The sequence below is a fragment of the Mchenga conophoros genome, linkage group LG18 (genome assembly GCF_057382185.1).
Source record: "Mchenga conophoros isolate Kocher_MC1m ecotype Shallow Benthic linkage group LG18, M_conophoros_male_GT1.1, whole genome shotgun sequence".
Classification (NCBI taxonomy): Eukaryota; Metazoa; Chordata; class Actinopteri; order Cichliformes; family Cichlidae; genus Mchenga; species Mchenga conophoros.
In genome coordinates, this window is record NC_140543.1 from 27141653 (window position 1) to 27162222 (window position 20570).

At 42.8% G+C, this 20570-nt stretch overlaps 1 protein-coding gene across 3 annotated transcripts in view; it reads left to right on the forward strand.

The window, feature by feature from the left end:
* The window catches only part of LOC146554025 (disabled homolog 1-like), a 49858-nt gene that overhangs the window by 24466 nt on the left and 4822 nt on the right, over positions 1–20570 (forward strand). For 2 of the 3 annotated variants that reach the window (XM_085255004.1, XM_085255002.1), the window contains exons 3-11: positions 6078–6217; positions 9836–9934; positions 11712–11843; positions 13326–13445; positions 13964–14002; positions 16610–16675; positions 17847–17906; positions 19872–19919; positions 20113–20221. In XM_085255004.1, coding sequence (XP_085111130.1) covers positions 6078–6217; positions 9836–9934; positions 11712–11843; positions 13326–13445; positions 13964–14002; positions 16610–16675; positions 17847–17906; positions 19872–19919; positions 20113–20221 — 813 coding nt within the window. The remainder of the gene's footprint in view (positions 1–6077; positions 6218–9835; positions 9935–11711; positions 11844–13325; positions 13446–13963; positions 14003–16609; positions 16676–17846; positions 17907–19871; positions 19920–20112; positions 20222–20570) is intronic. The other variant, XM_085255005.1, reaches the window with a different exon arrangement.

Consider the following 20570-nt stretch of genomic DNA (forward strand, 5'->3'; position numbering starts at 1 on the left):
TGGTCAGTCAGAGCAAGAACTGCAAGCCATGGGCAGATAGACAGACAAAATATTGTGTTTTTAGTTAATGACCTTGATGATGTTGTTGTTTTTTAGCAGCTTTGAATTAATTTTATTATTTTTCATCATCTAGCACCTATGTTCCAAGTGCTATTTCCCTGAATTGTGCAAGGACAGGTTTAATAGGCTGTTAGCTTTAACACTAGGTTTAAAAAAAAAGGAAAGAAAGAAATATTTTACTATGAAACAAGAGAATAAATGTTCCTATTTAGCCTTTCAGAGACATGATTCATTCCAAAAAAGTCTCATGGCAGTTTATGACATCTCATCTGCAGAATTACGTTCCTACTGCCCGAACATTCGGTGGTGACCTGGCAGACTACTAGGGGTGCAACGATACACAAAATTGACGGTTTGGTTCGGTTCAATACTTTGGTGTCACGGTTCGATATTTTTTCGATACAAAAAATGTTCATGCCTTTTTAATTTGTCATTTATTAATATTCTGAATATATATTTTTACTCAAAAGTGCAGTTTTTAAATTTAATGTTGCTGAAACAACAAAATAATTAAAAAAATAAATCTATCTGATCGAAAAATCACTCATCTTTGGAAAAAAGAGTTTATTACAGAGAAATGGCTCTTTCCAAAATAAAAGCTATACTATACGCTTCTTCTGGGTTATATTCTCAGCAGCATATTAAACATATCAGGTCCCCATAAGGAGAATCATGTGCTAACGGCTGTCTAAATGACTCGGGTAAAGTTTGTAGCATGCGTGCTTGTTGTTTTTGTCTGCTTCCACTTGTCTTTGCACTAGGATGATGTCGGCGTAAATGTGCTGTCATATTCGTTGTGTTCCCACTAGTGCTGTCAGCGTTAATCTCGTTAAAATGACATTAACGCCATAACGCGGCAAATCTCTGTTAACGAGCTACCGCGGATCGCCCCGTGCGTGGGGCTGGACGGCATCAACACGTTAACAAGCTAACTGTGCTAACACACTAGTTCCCACCAATTGAGCATTGCATGGCACATCCGACATACTGTTTTACTTTTGTCCATGACGCGCTTACCTTCAGGTTCATACTTCACATGAAAACCAAAATAGTTCCAAACACCAGATCTGAATGAGGGTGGGGGAGGTTCAATTTGCCATGTTGCAACGAGCTTAGCGTCTGTCTTGCTAGCTTGCGCTGCGCTTAGTGGATCTGCGCAGTGTTGCCAACTCCTCAGTAAGGAAAATCGCTATTGGCTGTCCTTAAAGTCGCTAGAAATCGTTAAATGACGTCATCGCCTAATTTGCATTGGTCATGCTAACATAATTGTAACCTACGTTGTTGGAGAGAGAAATAACATCATGGAAGAGACATAAAGTGAGTAAAGAACATTCTAAATGCATTTAGAATTTATTTATAACTACAAATTAAATTTATTTTAGCAATTATTGTTTTTTTTAATGTCACAATTCCAACCCTGCTCCTTTATCCGGGCTTGGACCGGCAAAAGTGACCCGAAATAGGCACTCTGGTGGAGTTACTGTGTGTGTGTGTGTGTGTGTGTATAAGTAGTTTTAAACCTCGTGATCCACAAAACAGCATAACAGTAAAAGAAGAACTGACTGCGTTACAGTCAGTGTGAGAGCAGCGGCTTCGCTCATGCGCGATTCATTTGCAGTTCGGACGCATAGGTGTGAACATCTTCTGCCCTGATAGCAGCTGGGGAGGACTATTCTCCACCGTGAGCACTTTGGAACGGGCGAGGTACCCACGGCAGCACCGCTGCTTGTTGAGAGTAAAAGCGATACCCGCTTTCACGTCAAAAAGTCGTCATAAATAAGTCCAATTACACCAGAAAAAGTCGCCAGATTTGTTGCTAGTTGCTTTTTAGAAAAAAGGGGGTCTGAAAACTCGCTAAATATAGCGACAAAGTCGCTAAGTTGGCAACACTGGATCTGCGCTCGACGGTGCAGCCTAGGCGGAGTAGTCGAACGCAGATCCACTGAGCGCTCAACACAGACAGCATCGTCAGAAGAAAAGTTGATAAAATAAAATAAAAAATTTGTATTGTTCGATACATATGCGTACCGAACCGAAAGCGCTGTATCGAACGGTTCAATATCGATACGAGTATTGTTTCACCCCTACAAACTACATCAAGTTGTATATTATGGATGCAAAAAATAGGGAAAATCTTTGAATCCTTTCAAAATGCCACAATATTGCCACTCACAGAATAGAAATAAATTGGAGATAAGTTGCCCATTACAACATAAAAAGATTTGCCCCCTTAGTCATGTCCTGGTTCATCCACTAATGCATCATAGGCCACTTATTATTTAATTGCTTCTGTATCATTTTCATAAAATTCTGATGCATTTGTGATGAATGCGAAACAATTTAGGGTGAACTTGGTTTTTTGCGTGTCCGTTTTGGTTTTGGCACGCACTTATATCACTCTTCATTCTTCTCAAAACGGTGAGGAAAAATTCAATCCTGACTGCAAAGTCTGCCGTCATAAAATCCAAAGCTCCCCTCTACCCATCGTCAGAATTGCTTTACATGCGTGACTTTACTCTATCTCCATAGCAACTGTTGCTCTACCAGTGTAATCTGTGCACCGAAAAAGAGAAAGAAAGCAAAAAAGATTCATTTCAAAAAGAAAAGCATGGAGTTGAGGACATGGAAGACACTGAGAGCAGGGGAGAAAAGGGCAGAGAGCAGCTAGCAGACAAGCAGCAGAGTAAATCACTGGTTGCCTCCCATACTCTAAGAGGCAATACAAATACTACCCATTCAAATCTATTCAAACACTATTTGCCAAGTCATTTGCAGGTATGCATTTTCCTAACTGTGTCTTGACGTTGCGTCCCCATCAGCTTGGTAATAGCATCATGGAGCCCCCCCTTCCTAAAGTATCATCCCCACAAAATGCCAGCCTGCACACACCGTCTCCTGTGTGTGACTCCACAGCGAGTCACTGATCTATCTAGTGAACTGACAATTTGCACAAAAGCCTTCATTAATCCTGAAACTGCTTTATTGATCAGCCGTTTAGCCAAACCCTCAATGCTGCGTTTAGTGCCAAAGTTTGGTCGAAGAATTTTCAATGTATTTGTTTATTTTTACATCAGTGAGGGCTGGACGGGGAGAGCACGCACCGCTGTTGAGATTTGTAAATGTGCTTCTGTGTGTTTGCTGAGGCTTGTGAAATTTCTTTTGCGCACATGGGGGGAGGCAGATGGCGCGGACAGATTTTGCTTTTCTCAGACGAGCATTCTCTTCGCTGCTACTTCAGCCTCCTGCGCTGACAGGAAATACCTGTCTTTTTATTTCAGAGAAAATATCGGCTGCTATTGCATATTTCATTATAGCTCGGAGGATGGTGTGTGTGCGTGTGGATGTGTGTGTGGCTACTGGCAAACAGCGACTTTAAAGGAAAAGGACAGGAAGGCACAGATACACACCCAGAGAGGTTCAAAGGTTAAGCTGCCTCTATGCCCAGATCCCCAACAAAAAGTTTCTTGTTGCCAAGTCCTTATATCTGGAGGGGCACTTCTGACTCTCCATCTGCCGCCATCTGTCCCTTTGCTGTCCCCATTCTAGTGTGGCAAGAAGACGGATGCAACACTGTGATCAGACACGAGCCCTGAAACAGTATGGAGCAGGGCGAACAGTAATTGTTCTCTCCATGGTCCTGGTGCAGAGCCTGCGTGTCACGTGGGAGGATTGTAGCGTTTGATTTAAAGCCTCTGACATCCTGGATTTTAATGCCCGACTCAGTTTTTTTTAAAAATAAAATCTTTGTAAGACTACTGAGAAGCAAGGGATTTTGGAAATATTGGGAAGCAGGAGACGAGGTCTAAATTTTAACCCTGGACACATGCACTTCAGACCACCAGGCACCAGGACACATAGAGACAAACAGCACACAATACTTCAGGCAATCCACTGTCAGAAAAATTATGAGCATCAGCCTTACGGGCCAGAATCATTGTGAGGACCATTCAACCTTGGGTAATTGTAAATCCAGAAAGCCAGAGGAATATGTGTCACCTCCCGTCACGAACCCATACACACACACACACACACCTTCTCGCTTCTCCTCTCTTACAGTGTGTAACAACATGAAACAACATGCCCCTCAGCTCTTTAGTTTTCAAATACAGCACACTCGCTCATCTGGATCTGAACCCAGAGCACGTAGTGAACAAGTTACGCCACTGACTCAAGACTCTCATTTGGTATGCAAGGCCTATTTTTTTTTTTTTTTTTTTTTGAGGATCTGTGCATAAATCTCTAAATCCTTCCTGAAGTGTGAGGAGGGCCGTATGCGGTATGTAAAGAAACAAATGGCACAAAACATTTGGTTACAGCTCATCTGAGAGAGTTGCACTGAATTGGACCGATTGTATTTAAAATGCATCTGGAGCAGCATGTATTTTACATTACATTACAGAGTATATGACTCGGTAAAATCAGGGTGGAATGCATAATACTGCGCAAACAAACTGCGGTTGCTTTGTGAGCAATGATAATTACCTTCCGGGGTTTAGCAAATAGGACACGTGTGGCTACAGTTCGTATTTTTAGGGAGTTCGTCACTAAATCTGAGCGTCCGTTTCTTCACACGCTGCGGCTGATGTTCAGATGTGCCCATTAGGTGTATAACTCCTCTGGCAGTGAAATAAGTCTAAATTAGACCCAGATTTGACAGTCGCTTGCTTAGAGACTTTAATGACTTTAGCATCCTCAAGCCCTTCCCCCTTTTAGAGAATTGTGCCCTCATGAATTAGTGAAGAAGTGTGCACAGCCAAGACAAGCACTTACATTTCACTAAGATGGGGTGGTGGGTGGGTGGGTGGGTGGGGAGAGAGACGCTTCTTAATCTGCCCTTTTCCGTTGTTTCCAATTTTTGTTTTTGACTTGGAAATTGCAGAAACGGAAGACGGGAATTTGGTTAGATGTGGCAGGCAATGGCATTTCTGGGTGGAATAAGCTGATTTTGGCGTAAATGTGACTTTGGAGCACAGCCTGACAGCCTCTGTTAAGGATGTTACACCTTGTCTCGTTGTCGCCCACAGCTTAGCCAGCCCCTTTAATGTGCTGCTAACTGATGTACTGCATGGTCTCCTGACCTAGATTTGAATGAGGAAGAGACTTGAAACTGTTAAATTCTCCAAGGTGCCGGTGACCTTGATTCGAAATCCCTACTATCTCTTTGTGCGACTGCTGCAGGGAGCCGGTGTTTTGCGAGTGACAAAGCCCGCACAGGTTATACAATGTAGACCTACGAGATAACGCTTGAGGCTTGAACCCACATAATCAAAACAGCGAGCGATGAGACAAAATGAGAAAGGTGTCGGTATCAAGGAGATGTCAGGGTGGCTGGAGAGACAGAATAATCAGGAAGAAGGAGGGGAGGGGATGACAGTATAAAGCCTGAGGCCATCCAGACACACACGTGAACACCCCCCACTGCCCCCAGCGGCTCACACCATCAGCCCGCCACCTTCTTGCCACCACCCTACATCCATCACACAGAGAGGGCTTGGGTGGATTGTGGGTGAGCGCTGGACCGAGAAGATTCCTCTCAATAGGAGCCATTCAGGCTGGTTTGTCGCTACCAATAGCACCCATGGGAACTCCAGCCATGGGTAGCAACACTGGAGTAAGCACCCCCTCCCTTCAGTCCTGCCTTTGTGTGTGAATGCCCTACAATGCTCTGCGACAGGTGATTGTGGCGCTGACTGTTTTTGATGTTCCAGTTGTTTTCTCATTTAGTGCGCCGGCTTTATCCAACTTCATTTTCAATTTCAAGTTCAATTTTCTTTCCATCTTTGCGCGCCGCTGCTAATTTTCTATTCTTTCTGCGTTTCCTATTCCATAAATATTAACACCGGAGCAAAGAGACACACGCGCAAATACGCATGCACCTACGCACAGACACCGCACGCAGAAGCCCACGTACCAAATGTGTTCAATTCAGTTGAGCTCACACGTCCTCATTTCCTGTAATCACTCTCTCGTTCTTATTTCTCCAACTCTTGTCTGTTTCTCTTTCTCTTCCTCTGCAGGTCAGGACCGCAGTGAGGCGGGGCTTATTAAGCGTTTCCGCGGAGATGGCGTGCGCTACAAGGCCAAGCTGATTGGGATTGATGAGGTGACAGCCGCACGCGGGGACAAGCTGTGCCAGGACTCCATGATGAAGCTGAAGGTGCAGACTTCTTTGTGTGTGTGTCTGAGTCTGTGTGGACATCACTGAGCATCTTCAATCATCTCAGTCAGATTTGGAATAAGCATGCTCAGACATGGCTGTGTTGTCTGTTGTTGAATGAATCACAGGAGCTTGTCTTATCCTGTGTATGACTCACTGAAGGTTTGAACTGACCAGATGGAACAAATGAAAGTCCAGCCTTATTATTCCACAGTGTCCTATAGAAAGCTACTGTAAGGTTGGCTTGTGCAAAATGGAAGCGGCTTTCTACTTTATTTTAATAGGCTGCTTTATTTTTAGTGTTGCTCAAAGCACTTCGCATATATTCATATGTCTTTGAATTTTCACTTTTCCGCATGTGCGAGGAGAGTAACCATCCCATCCCCCCACCCCGATCTGTCTCCTGTATGTTTTCTCGTGTCACTCACACTCTATTTTTACAACCAATTTCATGATGTTACACTTGTGGCACATATGCAAACTGCGATAACATGACCCAGATAATACTTCAGCTAGTTTTCCTTGCAAAATATTGAAAGTAAACTAGATCAAATTCAGCCAGAGAGACAGAGAGAGTCAGAAAATGCCTGCATAAAAAGTGGTGGATGAACGAGTTGGGTATTCTTGAACTTACTACATAATCTGCGAGTTATTTCTATTATTTTTAAATGGGGAAAAAGTGTCAGAGAAGTAAGGTAAATGGTGGGGCTGTGGAGAAGGCTTTATTGGGGATCAGGGGCAGCTCCAGGGCTGAAATCCCCCCCACCTACAAGCAAGAGGAGAGCGCAGCAGGAGTGAGGCAAATGAAGGGGAGGGTGTGGGACACAAGAAGCAACAACAAACAGGTATGAAGGGCAGCGAGGATTATGATAGGAAGGAGACAGTTTGATGTATGAACTTCTACTTAAAAGGAATTACCTCTATTAAGTCACCTTTCATGAGCTTCTCTCCTCTAAGTGACTGAGCCTGCACATGTTGGATAGACAGATTGGTGAAAATGTTGCCTCTGTTTAGGTTTGTCAATTTAATTTCATGTAAAAGACATAGTAATAAAGACAGAGTACAGAGTAAATCATGTCTATCATTATAATCAGATGCTTAAATCAGGTCTATTTTATTTTTCAGCTTTGTTTTGAATTTTTAGACCGTGGACAGCTTTAGCTTTTGTGGCTCCTGTTGTTGTTGTTTTTTGTTTATTTATTTGTTTGCAGCCAGAAAAAGTGATTATTATCACATGAGTTGTAGTGGCTATTAGCTGATGCTAGCTTGCTTATCTATGTGCATCACACAGACTTGGGTATCTGCTGATGATAATAAGGTTCAATAAAAAAATTATAATTTTACTCAGTAAAAGTGTAAGAAAGACTCTTCGGATGGGCTCTTAGTACTCTTAACATTTCAGCGAGCCATCTTTTTTGGTCAGATAATTAGAAATGCAGAAATGCAGTTAAGAGGTCCAGTTCAGTGTATATTAGCTGAGCTGAAGCCTGGCAGACAGCTTGCAGCAGCAGCTGTCTGTTCACCTGCCATTCAAAATGGCCACAAATTAGAAGAGTTATTTACAATTCTTCCCATGCACAATAACTATACCGGGTGAAATAAGGTAATAAGATATTTGAAAGAGACAAAAGAAAATCTTATAGAAGACTGGAAATGCAGTATTATTTTGCTTCAAAGTGTGGCATTTTTGGACAATATTAATGTCTTTGGGGACTGATTCACTATCGAGCCATGAGTTCTGTTTGAAGAAGTTTAGTTTTTGGTATCATTTCATTGGCTTCTTGTCTGTTTTTAGCGCTGAAAGTTGCTGTTTCTTTGAATTTGGCAATTACAGTGATCTGTTTTGGGGGAAACTGCAGCAACTAAACATTTTGAACTGCCTGATGATTTTAAGATTCACACCTCTGATGTGATTCTTATCTTTGGTAATGGTCTTATACAAAATTGATGAATAAAAACCTGGCTTCTCAGAGACAAAGACGATGTACTCTATTGAGGTGTACTGCAAATAGACCGTTTTAATGTAAACCTGTATCATAAAGGCTCTGGTTTTACATTAAAGGAATAAGACAAATGAATGGCAAGTGATATTTATCAGTTGAGCAAAGAAGCAACACGCAAGCATCACTGCAGTAATTGGCTACAGGATAAGCAGATGAACTGTAAATGCATATTCTCAATGACTTTCCTAGAGCTTAAATGTGTGGGAAGCCCCACTGGAAAAGCAGTATAGCCAGAAGGCAAAACCTCTCATTGCCCATACCCTTTTCAAATGATACAGTACTTCTAATAAAGCAACTTTTTCACTGCTTTGATCAGACATTTCTGCAGTGCCCTCCATATGACTCCGGTAGTCACCAGCTCCCAGCCAGTTACAGTCAATGGAGCAGTCGATACAGAACTGCTATTATCTGGACAGGGGATAGAGAGGGGGTACAGGTCTCTATTGAGCTGCCGTTCACTGCTGTGCGGACTAATCCGCCAAATGGGGATGCCGATGACTGATTGACAACATCCATTGACTCTCCTGCCCACCCGCCTCTTTCTCATTTGCTTTATCTCTTTCCTGCTCCTGTTGCTTGTTCTGCTCTTTATCCTTCGCCCTCTTCCTTTATGTACTGTTATTCCTTCAGCTTTTTACTGTATAGTTATTTAAAGCTAGCTCAAAGGTGATCACTGCGATTCAGGCTTTGTGGTTGTGTTATCAGCTAGGCTTTCAAAGAACTTCTCCTCCCCCTCACATGCCCCACCAGTCGTAGCAGATGGCTCCCCTGCCCCGAGCCTGGTTCTGCTGAAGTTTTTCTTTCCGTCAAAAGGGAGTTTTTCCTTCCCACTGTTGCCAAGTGCTTACTCATAGGGGCCCATCTGATTGTTGGGGTTTTCTCTGTGTTATTGTAGAGTCTTTACCTTGCGATTGCCATTGTGATTTGGTGCTATATAAATGAAACTGAACTGAATTGAATTGAATAGCATTGATGCAGTTTTTCCAGACATACTGAGCGCAGAAGGCAAGCTTTTTCTACCCTTATCTCATCTTTCCTCTTCTCCTCTCTTCTATTTTCTCCCAGGCGTTGTTCTGTGAAAGACATGTCAAGCACACAGGTCGCATCAAAGGGAACACGGTGGAAATTTTAATTGTTTTGAGGAAAAAGAAGCTGGTGAGATCCATGGGAAAAACATACTTCAAAGGCTGGATTGGGTGTTCAGTCAGCACTATGTGAAGTTCCCGAAGCGAGCTGACGTCGGTCAGCGGCGCGATCCATTCTGTCAGCAGATCTCACCTTATTGTTGTTAGCTAGCACTTGTGTATTGCCACGTTGAGGTGTAGCACACTTACTTCAAAAAAAGGGAGAGAAAAATGGTTCTAAAGGGGGAAATGGCAATAATAATATAACTCGCTGCACAAGGCGATGTGTGAATTCCTCTGAGAGTGAAGCTTCAAGAAAAAAAGAGCACATGAAAGAACATCCTGTCCTATCACACTTTATGTAACTCCTGTCACCCTGCCCCCAATCTCTACCCCACATCTCCCACTGCCACACTCACCTGAGTCGGAATAGAGGAAGGCTTCATCATCTTCTTTTATCTCCTCATGTCGTTCCCTTTAATCTCCTGCAGGGAATGGCTTCCTCGGCACGTTCCAAAGGGGAGCACAAGCAGAGAGTCTTCTTGACGGTCTCTTTCGGCGGGATCAAGATTTACTGTGAAAGATCAGGGGTGAGTATCACATTAGCGAATAGGCCCGGTTTGGCAGGGCTGCACTGCCAACCTCTGTGCCAGCTGCTGTACCGTGAACCTACAATGCAGGACATCCAGAGGGCAGACGCTCGTACGGCTCAGTTCACAACGGCTGCTCGGGCCGCCATCTTATAAGCCTGACTCCCACAGTTGACATATTCTTGCAGCTGCATTACCTGTAACACATCTTTCAATGCGTTGACCATATTTCAATCTCTTCTCCAAATGTCAACAGAAATCACGAAATAGCATGATTCATACAGGACAGTTTGCCCTTTAGCCCCTAAAAGTTAAACTTGACAGCACTGGATTGTGGGCCTTGCATTTGCTATACAACCCAAAGCCAAGTGGTTTACTCCAGTGCGATTAGGAGAGTGCTGCAGGACCTACTTAAGATCACTCAGGCCCTGTCTGTGTGCTAATGATAGTGCAGTGAGCAGTCTTATGGCGATGATATGAAATGGACTGTTTCCGCCTGCATCCTGGCTTCCACCCCCACCCGGCAGACTCAGAGGCCTGCTGTTCCATTACAGGATGATCAAGGGGCTCGCTTCTCCCCCGTCCCGCGGTGTAGTGTTGGCTAGATAGGCCCACTCTGCTCATCAGCGCTAACCGATAATTAGCACTCAGTTCCACCCCTTAATGATCATTGCCGCTAATGCTAATTACACCGCCGGCTCCACCTCAGCTGTCATTAGAGCTAAACTGATAATTATGCAACAGCGCTTGTCCCGTGGCTGCCATCTCCCGCCCGACCACCAACAGCCTACTCCTCACCCCACCAAACAAAAAAGCCCCTCATCTTTTTGATAATATCTCTTTTCAATGTGACTGGTGGTGATAGTAGTACGTCTTTCGCCTCTAATGAAAAAGAGCATTAAGCCTCCTGCCACGACCCGCGCAGCTCACCAGCTTTTTGACATGCTCATTTGTTGCTCGGAAATCATGCCCCCTAATGCTCCTCTTTTTATTTACTGATTACTGGCAGTAAATAACACTCCACACTTAATACCCCTCTTGACTTATTTAGGTGGAAATGGGGATCGCTAGAGCACAGGCTGCGTCAGCGAGCATTTAGATGGAAATGCTTCATGTAAAGCTGATGTGATTTGCCACTGAATTGAGTGCCCGAGTCGTATTAGTTTTGTATTTTACATTAATCTGAGGCATTACCGGCGCCGACACACATGGCGCCGAATATCGGCTAATATTCAAACAAACGCTCCTTCCTGGTGTCTAAGCACATATCTTCTAAGAGAGGAGGAAGCAGATGGGTGTGAAGAGCTGAGTTACTCCTATATACTTACAACCCAAAGTATAGTTTTGCAACTGCTAATATCTCTTGCTTGCTAATTTGGTGTTTTTTCGTCGAACGGCAACTCGAGTCTTGCTGATATCACAAAACAGCACAAAGCTAAAATCATGCCACTGGTTTATATCTTTAATGAATGCTAGTTCTGTAGCTACATTATCCATAAAGTTATATGCAGAGATGAGAGCACTCTTTGAAGCACACTCTGTGTTGTGTTGCATTTGGCTCAACAATATGCAAAGATGTTTTAAGTAGCTTTGACCTACTTTGTCTCCCAGCACAGTTTACAGTACTGTGGTCTTTTTTTTTAAGGGAGGATTTTAAATCATACATCAGGTTTTCATTTCTGCATCTTAAAGTAGAAGAAGACAAATAGGACACGTGAAACAGAAGACCTTTTTTTGTTTAGTTTTAGCTAACACTTTCATATTTTTTGCCATCAAGGTGCTCCTTCATCACCACTCAGTCCATGAGATCAGCTACATTGCCAAGGACACCCGGGACCATCGCGCCTTTGGCTATGTCTGTGGGAAGGAGGGCCACCACAGGTTTGTGGCCATCAAGACCGCGCAGTCTGTGAGTACTTTTCCCCACGAATATTTTAATTCTCAGTCATATTCTTTACATTTGGCAGAAAAGAGAACAAGTTTGACTTTGACTCTGACTCTGACATGTTAGTTGATTAACTTGCCTACAACTCTGTTTAAGTTCTCATATTATGAACAGTGTATTTCATATTTTAAGTAAAACTATTCTTCTAGTTATCAGAATCAGAATCAGAAAGGGTTTTATTGCCAAATGTTGAGCAGGTTTACAACATTAGGAAATTGCTGCGGTACTTAGTGCAAACATACTGTCAGATAACGCTTAAATAAACATAAAAATTAGAAATTAAAAGTGCTAAGTAGATAGATATATACATGAGTAGGGTCATGTGTTAGTGGTGGGAACAGTCATATGGTTATTGTTCATGAGTCCAACAGCAGAGGGGAAGAAACTGTTCTTATGGCGAGAGGTTCTGGTGCGAATGGACCGGAGCCTCCTGCCTGAGGGGAGCAGGTCAAATAGACTGTGTCCAGGGTGAGAAGGGTCAGCTGTGATCCGAGCTGCACGCCCCAGTGTCCTGGAGGTGTACAGGTGCTGCAGAGATGGGAGTCTGCAGCCAATCACCTTCTCAGCAGGGCGTACAGTTTCTGTTTGTCCCTGATAGTGGCTCCAATGTACCACACGGTGATGGAGGAGGTGAGGATGGACTCGATGATTGCAGTGTAGAATTGCATCATCGTCCATGTTGGCAGGTTGAATTTCTTCAGCTGCCTCAGGAAGTACATCCTCTGCTGGGCTTTCTTTATGACAGAGGTGATGGTGGGCTCCCACTTCAGGTCCTGGGTGATGGTGGTACCCAGGAAGCGGAATGAGTCCACAGAGGTGATGAGGGTGTCAGTCAGGATGATGGGGGGGAGTGGAGCTGTGTGCTTCCTGAAGTCCACAACAATCTCCACTGTCTTCTGGGCATTCAGCACCAGGTTGTTGCGGCTGCACCAGGACACCAGACGTTCAACCTCCCTGCTGTAGGCAGACTCACCCCGTCCGAGATGAGTCCAATAACGGTGGTGTCATCTGCAAACTTGATTAGCTTGACAGACTGGTGGGTGGAGGTGCAGCAGTTAGTGTACAGGGAGAAGAGCAGAGGAGAAAGAACACAGCCCTGAGGGGAGCCGGTGCTGATGGTCCGGGAGTCCGAGACATTCTTTCCCAGCCTCACATGCTGCTTCCTGTCCGTCAGTTATGGATGATGGAGTACTATTAGTACTATAGTATACATATATGTATGTATGTATGTATGTATGTATGTATATATATATATATATATATATATATATAGATAGATAGATAGATAGATAGATAGATAGATAGATAGATAGATAGATAGATAGATAGATAGATAGATAGATAGATAGATAGAGAGAGAAAGGTGATACTTTGATTATATACCATCTATTGCTAACCTTTTCTTAATTCAGTCCTTCACCATCATATTCCAATTCTCTCATCCAGGCGGAGCCTCTCATCATTGACCTGCGTGACCTCTTCACACTCATCTACGATATAAAACAGCGGGAGGAGATGGAGAAGAAGGCCCAGAAGGACAAACAGTGTGAGCAGGCAGTGTACCAGGTAGGATTTCCTGCGTGAAGTCTTTGCATTTTCTTTTTTTGTTGTTTTCCACTCAGTTTCATTTCTAATTCGGAGGTGAGATCACACGTTATAACTCCGCCTGCAATTCATTCACACAACAAATATCTTAACACGTTGTAGCTTCCTTTAAAGTGCGATGCTGTTTTGTGTGTTTGTCTGGACCATTGATTTCTGTTCTGAACATCTAACTACAATGGAAAAGCAACAGGTTTTGCTGGTTTGATTTTATCATTATTATTATTATTATTACTGTCACTTCTAGGAAATATGTGTTGTTTTGTCTGTGATGTGCCAAATTACTGTTTGATTAAAAAGCAACGTGCTGTCAGTCTATAATTGTGCCTGCTTGCAGGAAATGTCACGCTGCGATGAGTGTATTTTTTTGTTGTTGTTGCTGGTGGTGATGGGGGTTCTTTTTTTATCATCTTCTCTTAATTTATTCTCTAATGAGACTGAAAAACAAAATGTGTCATCTGCCTTCTGTTCCACACACACAGACTATCCTGGAAGATGAAGTGGATGATCCAGTTTACCAGGTAGGTCCGTAGGCACTCAGAGCGGGAGCTAAACACTGCTGACTTTGATGCTTTCTAGCTGTTTTCACTTTTTAAGCTTGGAATAAATATATAAACAAATAATCCTTAATTTATATCAGCCACTGACATGCTTGAATTAATGATTCATAAATATTGCACCATTCCAGTAATACACAGTAGACCATCTAGTGGACAGTTTTGTTCAACCATTCAACACCCATTTGCCAGTGCAGTGTTGTAAAACCATATTTTTTCAGTTGATCTGTGTCAATGTTCTGATTTCTTCCAAAGACATGCCCCCCTCCCCTTGACTGGTTGTTATTCCCGTCCCTTTTGCCCTGTGCATTTATTTGGCTCAACATTTTTTTCTCTGTGTTTGCTCACACTGAATACAGACAACACTAACTCTTACTCTGAATGCTATGTTCAGTGATACGTCCAACCACCTCCCAGTTCACCTCTGTTCTTTGCTCTTCAAGTATGTTTTCACGTATGATCATTCCATTTGCAGCTTTCAATTTATGTTGATGTTGGTTGACAAAACTCCAGCCTGCTCCCAGAAGGAACTGTTTGACATCTGGGGAAACATGCTTAATTGATTTCTTGCGAAGAGTTAGATAAGTGGACCAGTGCAACTCTCATGTCTGTATCACAGACAGTGTAAAAGCTAGACTTAGCAAACATGACTTCATTCATTGGTTCCTAAAGTCTTAGGATCAGTTTTACGAATGCGTTGTGCCAGCACAAATTGGGTTTAGGCGTAAAAACAAAAGGTACTGTTGGCATTTACAAAGACATCACAGTGACAAGATTGCGTGCAAGAGGTGGGAACTATACTTGTTGCACATGTAGTTCTCAAGATGCAAAATATAGGGACACAAATATTTAAATCAAGTGCACAAAATGATGTATTAATGTTTGTGACATGCAAATTATTGCTAAGTGCCAAAAAAAGCACATCTTATTTTTGTGCTTGATATTGAAATCAACTAACTGGGTTTAGAGAGCAGCGCAACTTTTGTAAATCACCCGAACAACTAAGCACACCTATAAATGCTATTTCGGCATTGCGCTCATGAGCTACTTTAACCCATTTAGTTAATCTGGCCCTTAGTTTTGAAGCCTCGAGGTTGGTGCTCTCACCGTCACGATATTGGTTTATAAAATCCCCACTAACAACCATATGACCAGAGAGGCAGGTCTCATTGTGAACCTGCTCGCTCACTGGCTAAAAAAACTTGTAAGCCATTGGCCAATAAAAACAATACTGATAGTCCTCCATTCTGAAACATAGTATAACCAATATGACCTGAAATGAGCGACTCAGCCCATAATGTCATCAGGAAAGACTTTGCCGGCGCATAACAGCTAATGACTTAACTTGTTGGCCATTTTGGTCACACTGTAGGGTTACTGTTTACAAGAGGAAAACCTGGTAGCTGGGGTTTGATGTTCCTTTTGTTGAAGTTGCTTTTTCTCTCACGACCAATGGTTTCATGTCCTGTAGGTTCAACATCACTTTTGAGCATTTTGTGGGCTTGAAATCACACATGAAGCCAATATAGGCTCTGTAGTCTTTTTGCAACCACAGCCATCTGGTGGCCTTCTGATAGAATGTGGCTTTGAGCACTTCCACTGGCTTCTCAGCTTCAGAGGATCTGAATCTGTGTTATCCTGCCTATGGTCTGAAAACAGTACCCAAACATGGAACTACATGCCAGTTAGCTTAGCATAAAGAAGTAATAGCTAGCCTAACAACCTGGCTGGGTCTAAAGAAAAGAAATTAAGCTTACTAGCACCTCTTAAGCTCCCTTTTAAAAAGTAAATTTTGTGTTTTTATTCCTTGGAAAAATCAAAGGGTAAAAATGACATTTTTGCTAATTTTTCCTCTTCGCTAACTGTGCTAACTTTCTTCAGGTGCTGTCAACCAAAAAAACATCCTAGATTTTTTTTTTATAATTCAGTAATTGATATAATACATACTATATAACTTATATCATTAATTAATGTGCTTGTTGCCTGGCTAGCTCTTTTCTGGTCTATATGATAAGCTAATTAGCTGGCTTCAGCTAAGTATTTACAATTGCCAGTGTTATAAAGTTGCAGTTCTCTCATCTTACTCTACACGCAAGATGACTAAGCACATGTCCCAAGATGTGAAACACTTCTTAAACGTTAAAGGAATTAATGACAGATTTTAAGACTTCATTAAAGGACATTCAGACCAGTAGGTCTGTTTTCTCTGGAAGAGGTGGAGCATTTCTGAGGTTGAAGTAAGACCTCAAGCTAAAACCTCTACACTGCCTTGAACTATTGCCTGACCTGTTATACTTGTGCTCTTTCCTCACACCTCACTCTTTTTTTCTCCCTCCTTTCATCTTCCCCATTCCTTTTTCCCATGCCCTATTTTTATACACTTCATATTCCTATCTCATTTCATTTCCCACTTGACGCCATCCTCACTCCTGTGTGCTTTCATGTATTCTTGTCATGTTTCACTACCTCTGTCTTTCTGTTTTATATACCAATCTGTCTCTCTCTGCTCTCTCTCTTCCATCTCATTATTATCTGCACCTATACGCCTTGCCCACTACTTCTGTTCTTTAGTACATAGTGTTTGAGGCTGGACACGAACCCCTCCGTGGCCCCCAGTCAGAGGAGAGCGTTTATCAGGTACAAAGACAAACATTGCCCCCCATTCTGCTTCCCTCTTCATACCCTGTGATAGATAATACAAACAGTACTAATATTATAACTTCGTAGCACATCTTAAAGAATTTAAAAAATGCCAAACTTTCATAAGTACATCAAGCTAATGTTCCTGACGAGGAAATTCTGTTGTAAAATTCCATGCAAACAAAAAAAAACGTTCATGCTGAATATCATTACACGATGAGCACCAGCAGATCATATTAAAGATGATTACCTTGCAAACAATGATATCTACTAAATGGTAAAGGCTAATGCTGAAAAGTGTCATAAAGATGATGAATAATGTTGAAAATCTCGAGGGCTGTAACTTTAAAGATGCTGGCATTGAAAAGGCATCAACTTTACGTTAAAAAAAATGATGTCAGAGTCAAGGTCAGTTGTTTAGTCTGAATAGTTCACCCACAGCCTGTATAACATTCTGCTTTTATATATCCAATACGATGACCTTTTGGTTTTAGACCATTTGAAGCTCCAACTAGGACTCCAGGGAGCTGGCGTATGGTTTAATCCAATTCCCCAGCCCCCCTTCTCTTTCGCCCTCTCTTCTCTTCCTCCTCCTCTTTTTGCCTCTCTGTATCTTGCCTTCTTCTGAAGATGAAAGATGCAGAGAGAGTGAGAGATTAATCACTTGCCATGCCATTTGATCTCAGAGTGAAACAAGATCAATAGACTCGGGGAAAAAACGTAACCAAAGTTAACCAGTCGAAGTAGCGTGGAGGAGTGGGGGGTGTGACAGATGAGTTTAAGAGCAACAGATAGTTTGGATAATTGTGAACGAAATAAACAGAACAGGCCAGAGCTCAGGAGGTTTTTTTCTTTATATATAGCCAGATAAACTAGTTGAGATGTGCTGTTGCTGATTAACAAATACTCACGAGCCCAGCACACACCTTTCTCAGGCACTGTTTGCAATCGATATTGATTTAAGTAGAATTGATTTGGTGCCGCAACTTTAAAATCTGCATAATCCTATTGCGCTAAACGATGAAAACGCATCTAAATAAATGGCCCAGATAGAAATTGATTCCGACATGTTTCAGCTCTTGTAAGTTCTTGTTCTTAAATACTCAGCCAAGAAAAAAAAAGGTGTTGAATGTGACTTACGTTTGACTCGACCTCCAATCCAATGCAGGTCCCAACCAGTCAGCAGAAGGAAGGGATCTATGATGTCCCAAAACGCCATTTCATGACTGTAGGTGTTTTGTTTTTTTCGAATTATTATTTACTTTTCCTATTTTTCTACTTGCAAACCTCTCTTTAAGATGCTCTTGTAGGAAGTGCCTTAAGCCACCATCCATTTCTAGTAATTTAATCTGCTGTTATCTAATGGTTTCAGTTATGAATTACAGCCGACAGGCTTTTAAAAACAAACTTCTCGAGACAAGGACGAGTCACACAGGGGTGTATGTGTGTGTCTGCGTCTGTTTTTTTTCTGTGACAACAAAGCTACTGATCATGATAAGCATGCTTAAAGAATCGAAACTAATTGATTTGTCAACCAAAAGCATGCATGTCAGCAATTTCACACAACGTTAGAGGACGGGTCTCTTAGCCAAAATCTGAATCTTTGCACAATCTGATTCATGTCAAGACAAAGAATCTGTTTGCTGGTCCCAACTGACTGGTGCAGGGGGCTGATTAGATAAACAAAGGAGTGGCTGCTTCATCTTCCTCAGAGGTCGAGGACGAGAGGTTTGTAGGTGGGGGTGGGTGTCGGGTTGAGCTGCATGAGGTGTAGTTGCAGTTACATACTATCCAAGGCCGCCAAACACTCATAAAAGCTTTACTTTAACAAATAGCATCTGACCAGAGAACAGCATAAAAAGAAATGCACTTTTGACCCCATCCCCCTGCCATGTCATCTAACTGAAAATATATTTCATCTCATCTTGCTAGGCTTTATGAGTTCTTCACCGCCATGCAGTGACTACGCTGTTACATCTCTCACGTCGCTTGTAAAGGATAAAAAACATTTATTCAAACCAATTTTGTCAAGCATTAACCCAGTAAGAACCTCCATGTAACCTCTGAAAACAGCTGCGTCAAAGTGCTCTTCTTCTCCTCCTTCTCCTCGCTGTTTCTGTGCTTGTTGCTCAGCCTATCAGACAGATAAACTGTCCCAGCCCCTGTTGCTATCTCACCTGAACAGCCCATGCCAGTATATTAAGTAGCAGCGCTTCCATATCTCTAAGTGTTACTGCTTGTCTGTTCATTCAGTTGGAGCTTTCTGAGAGCCTCGAGCTCCCCTGATGTGTGTCGGTGCCGGCGGGCAGAGATCTCTGTGTACAGTGTTTATCTCGCTCCAAATTCTGACTCATTCTATCCCCCTCGATGGTTTCGAAATGCAGTTACAATCGGTTATGTCCCAGCTTATCGGAGGAGGACATAAACGCCCTGTCGGCAGCAACGTGGATTGCTGTGATTCCTCCCCCTTTTCCTTTCTTTAGTTTGACCACGTTGTGTTTGTGTGTTTGTCTGTTTCTTTTACAGCATGTAAATCCTGTGTGTTTTTGTGAATCATTGTCTGCTTGTGCATGGCCCCCCCTCCCCTCAGAGACATTTCACGCAACCTAGCCATCTCATAGTCTCTCCCATAGCTAGGTCTCCTCTCCTTTAAGTAGTGTGAGTGGAGGACAGAGGGGACTAGAGCAGGGGTCACATCTGCCTATAGGGTGAGGTGGCCTCATTGCCTCGGTCGGGTGGTTCCAGGAGCTTCTTCCTTCATTCATTTGATGATATAAACACAGTCCCCCCGTGTATGTGCTCACAGAGGGAAATCAGCATGATAAAGCACCCCGAGCTCTCATGGGAGGGGTGGGAGTGGGGGGGCTCTTGATTGGCGCACATAAGAATATCTAATCAGAGTCTGCTTTACAGGGCTGAATAGCCTTTTACCCACTCAATTATAGCGAGCTACGAAAGATTCATTTTAGATCCATTTTCTGATAATGAATCGAGGGGACAGTTGTTTCTTGCCATCCGCGGCACAAACTGCCTTTGTGAGTAACATTCACTTCCCCGCACCTACCCACCCATGCAACCACCGTACCCTATCCGGAGATGAATTTAAGGCTTCATGGTTGTGCAAGTCTCATTTGCGTGATGTATCACTGGCCTTTGTCTTTCTCTCTCCCTCATTCCTCGGTTCGACTGACAGAATATCAACCACTTTGATCTTTTCGGCGACATGTCAACTCCTCCTTCGGTGAGTACTATAACACAAACCCTCTTTCTTTTTTTTTAGCTCCAACATGTAATGTCATTTAATTTCATTAGGTTATTTACTGAGATCTAAATGACCTGAATATGTGGCAGACACTGCAGCCAAAGATATTGTGACTTTTAGGTGACTTTGATAGCACGGTGACATCTGTGCGTGTGTATGCATTTCCTCCCAGATGCCCCCATCACCTGCCAACACACTGGACCCTAGCAGGAGCAGCCGCCAGCAGCAACACACTCCTGCTGAGCTGTACGCCCCCTTCAGCCCCACCTCTGTGCCATCAGGTATCCATACCCAGGCTGAAACGCTTCATCGTTTTCCACAATGCGAGAAAAAATAAAGAACGCCGGTGGCGACGTGGCTCTTTGATGTTCATGAAAAATCTTGCCAAGATTTAGCAGTGAGCGCACACAGAGATGCAGTTTAATTAGGCTGTAAACCTGTGGTGAGATACAGCAAAGTGGTGTTACTTGAAGGACCACTACAGTGATTTTGCATACTTTACTGAAACAACTGGCATTGTATAAAACTGAAGAAAAAAAAGATGTATCATTTAACCAGCAGCTCGCTGAAGAGCAACATCCTTTTAGATGCAAGAAACAACAACCTTCACTATCATTCTTTTCACAGTGT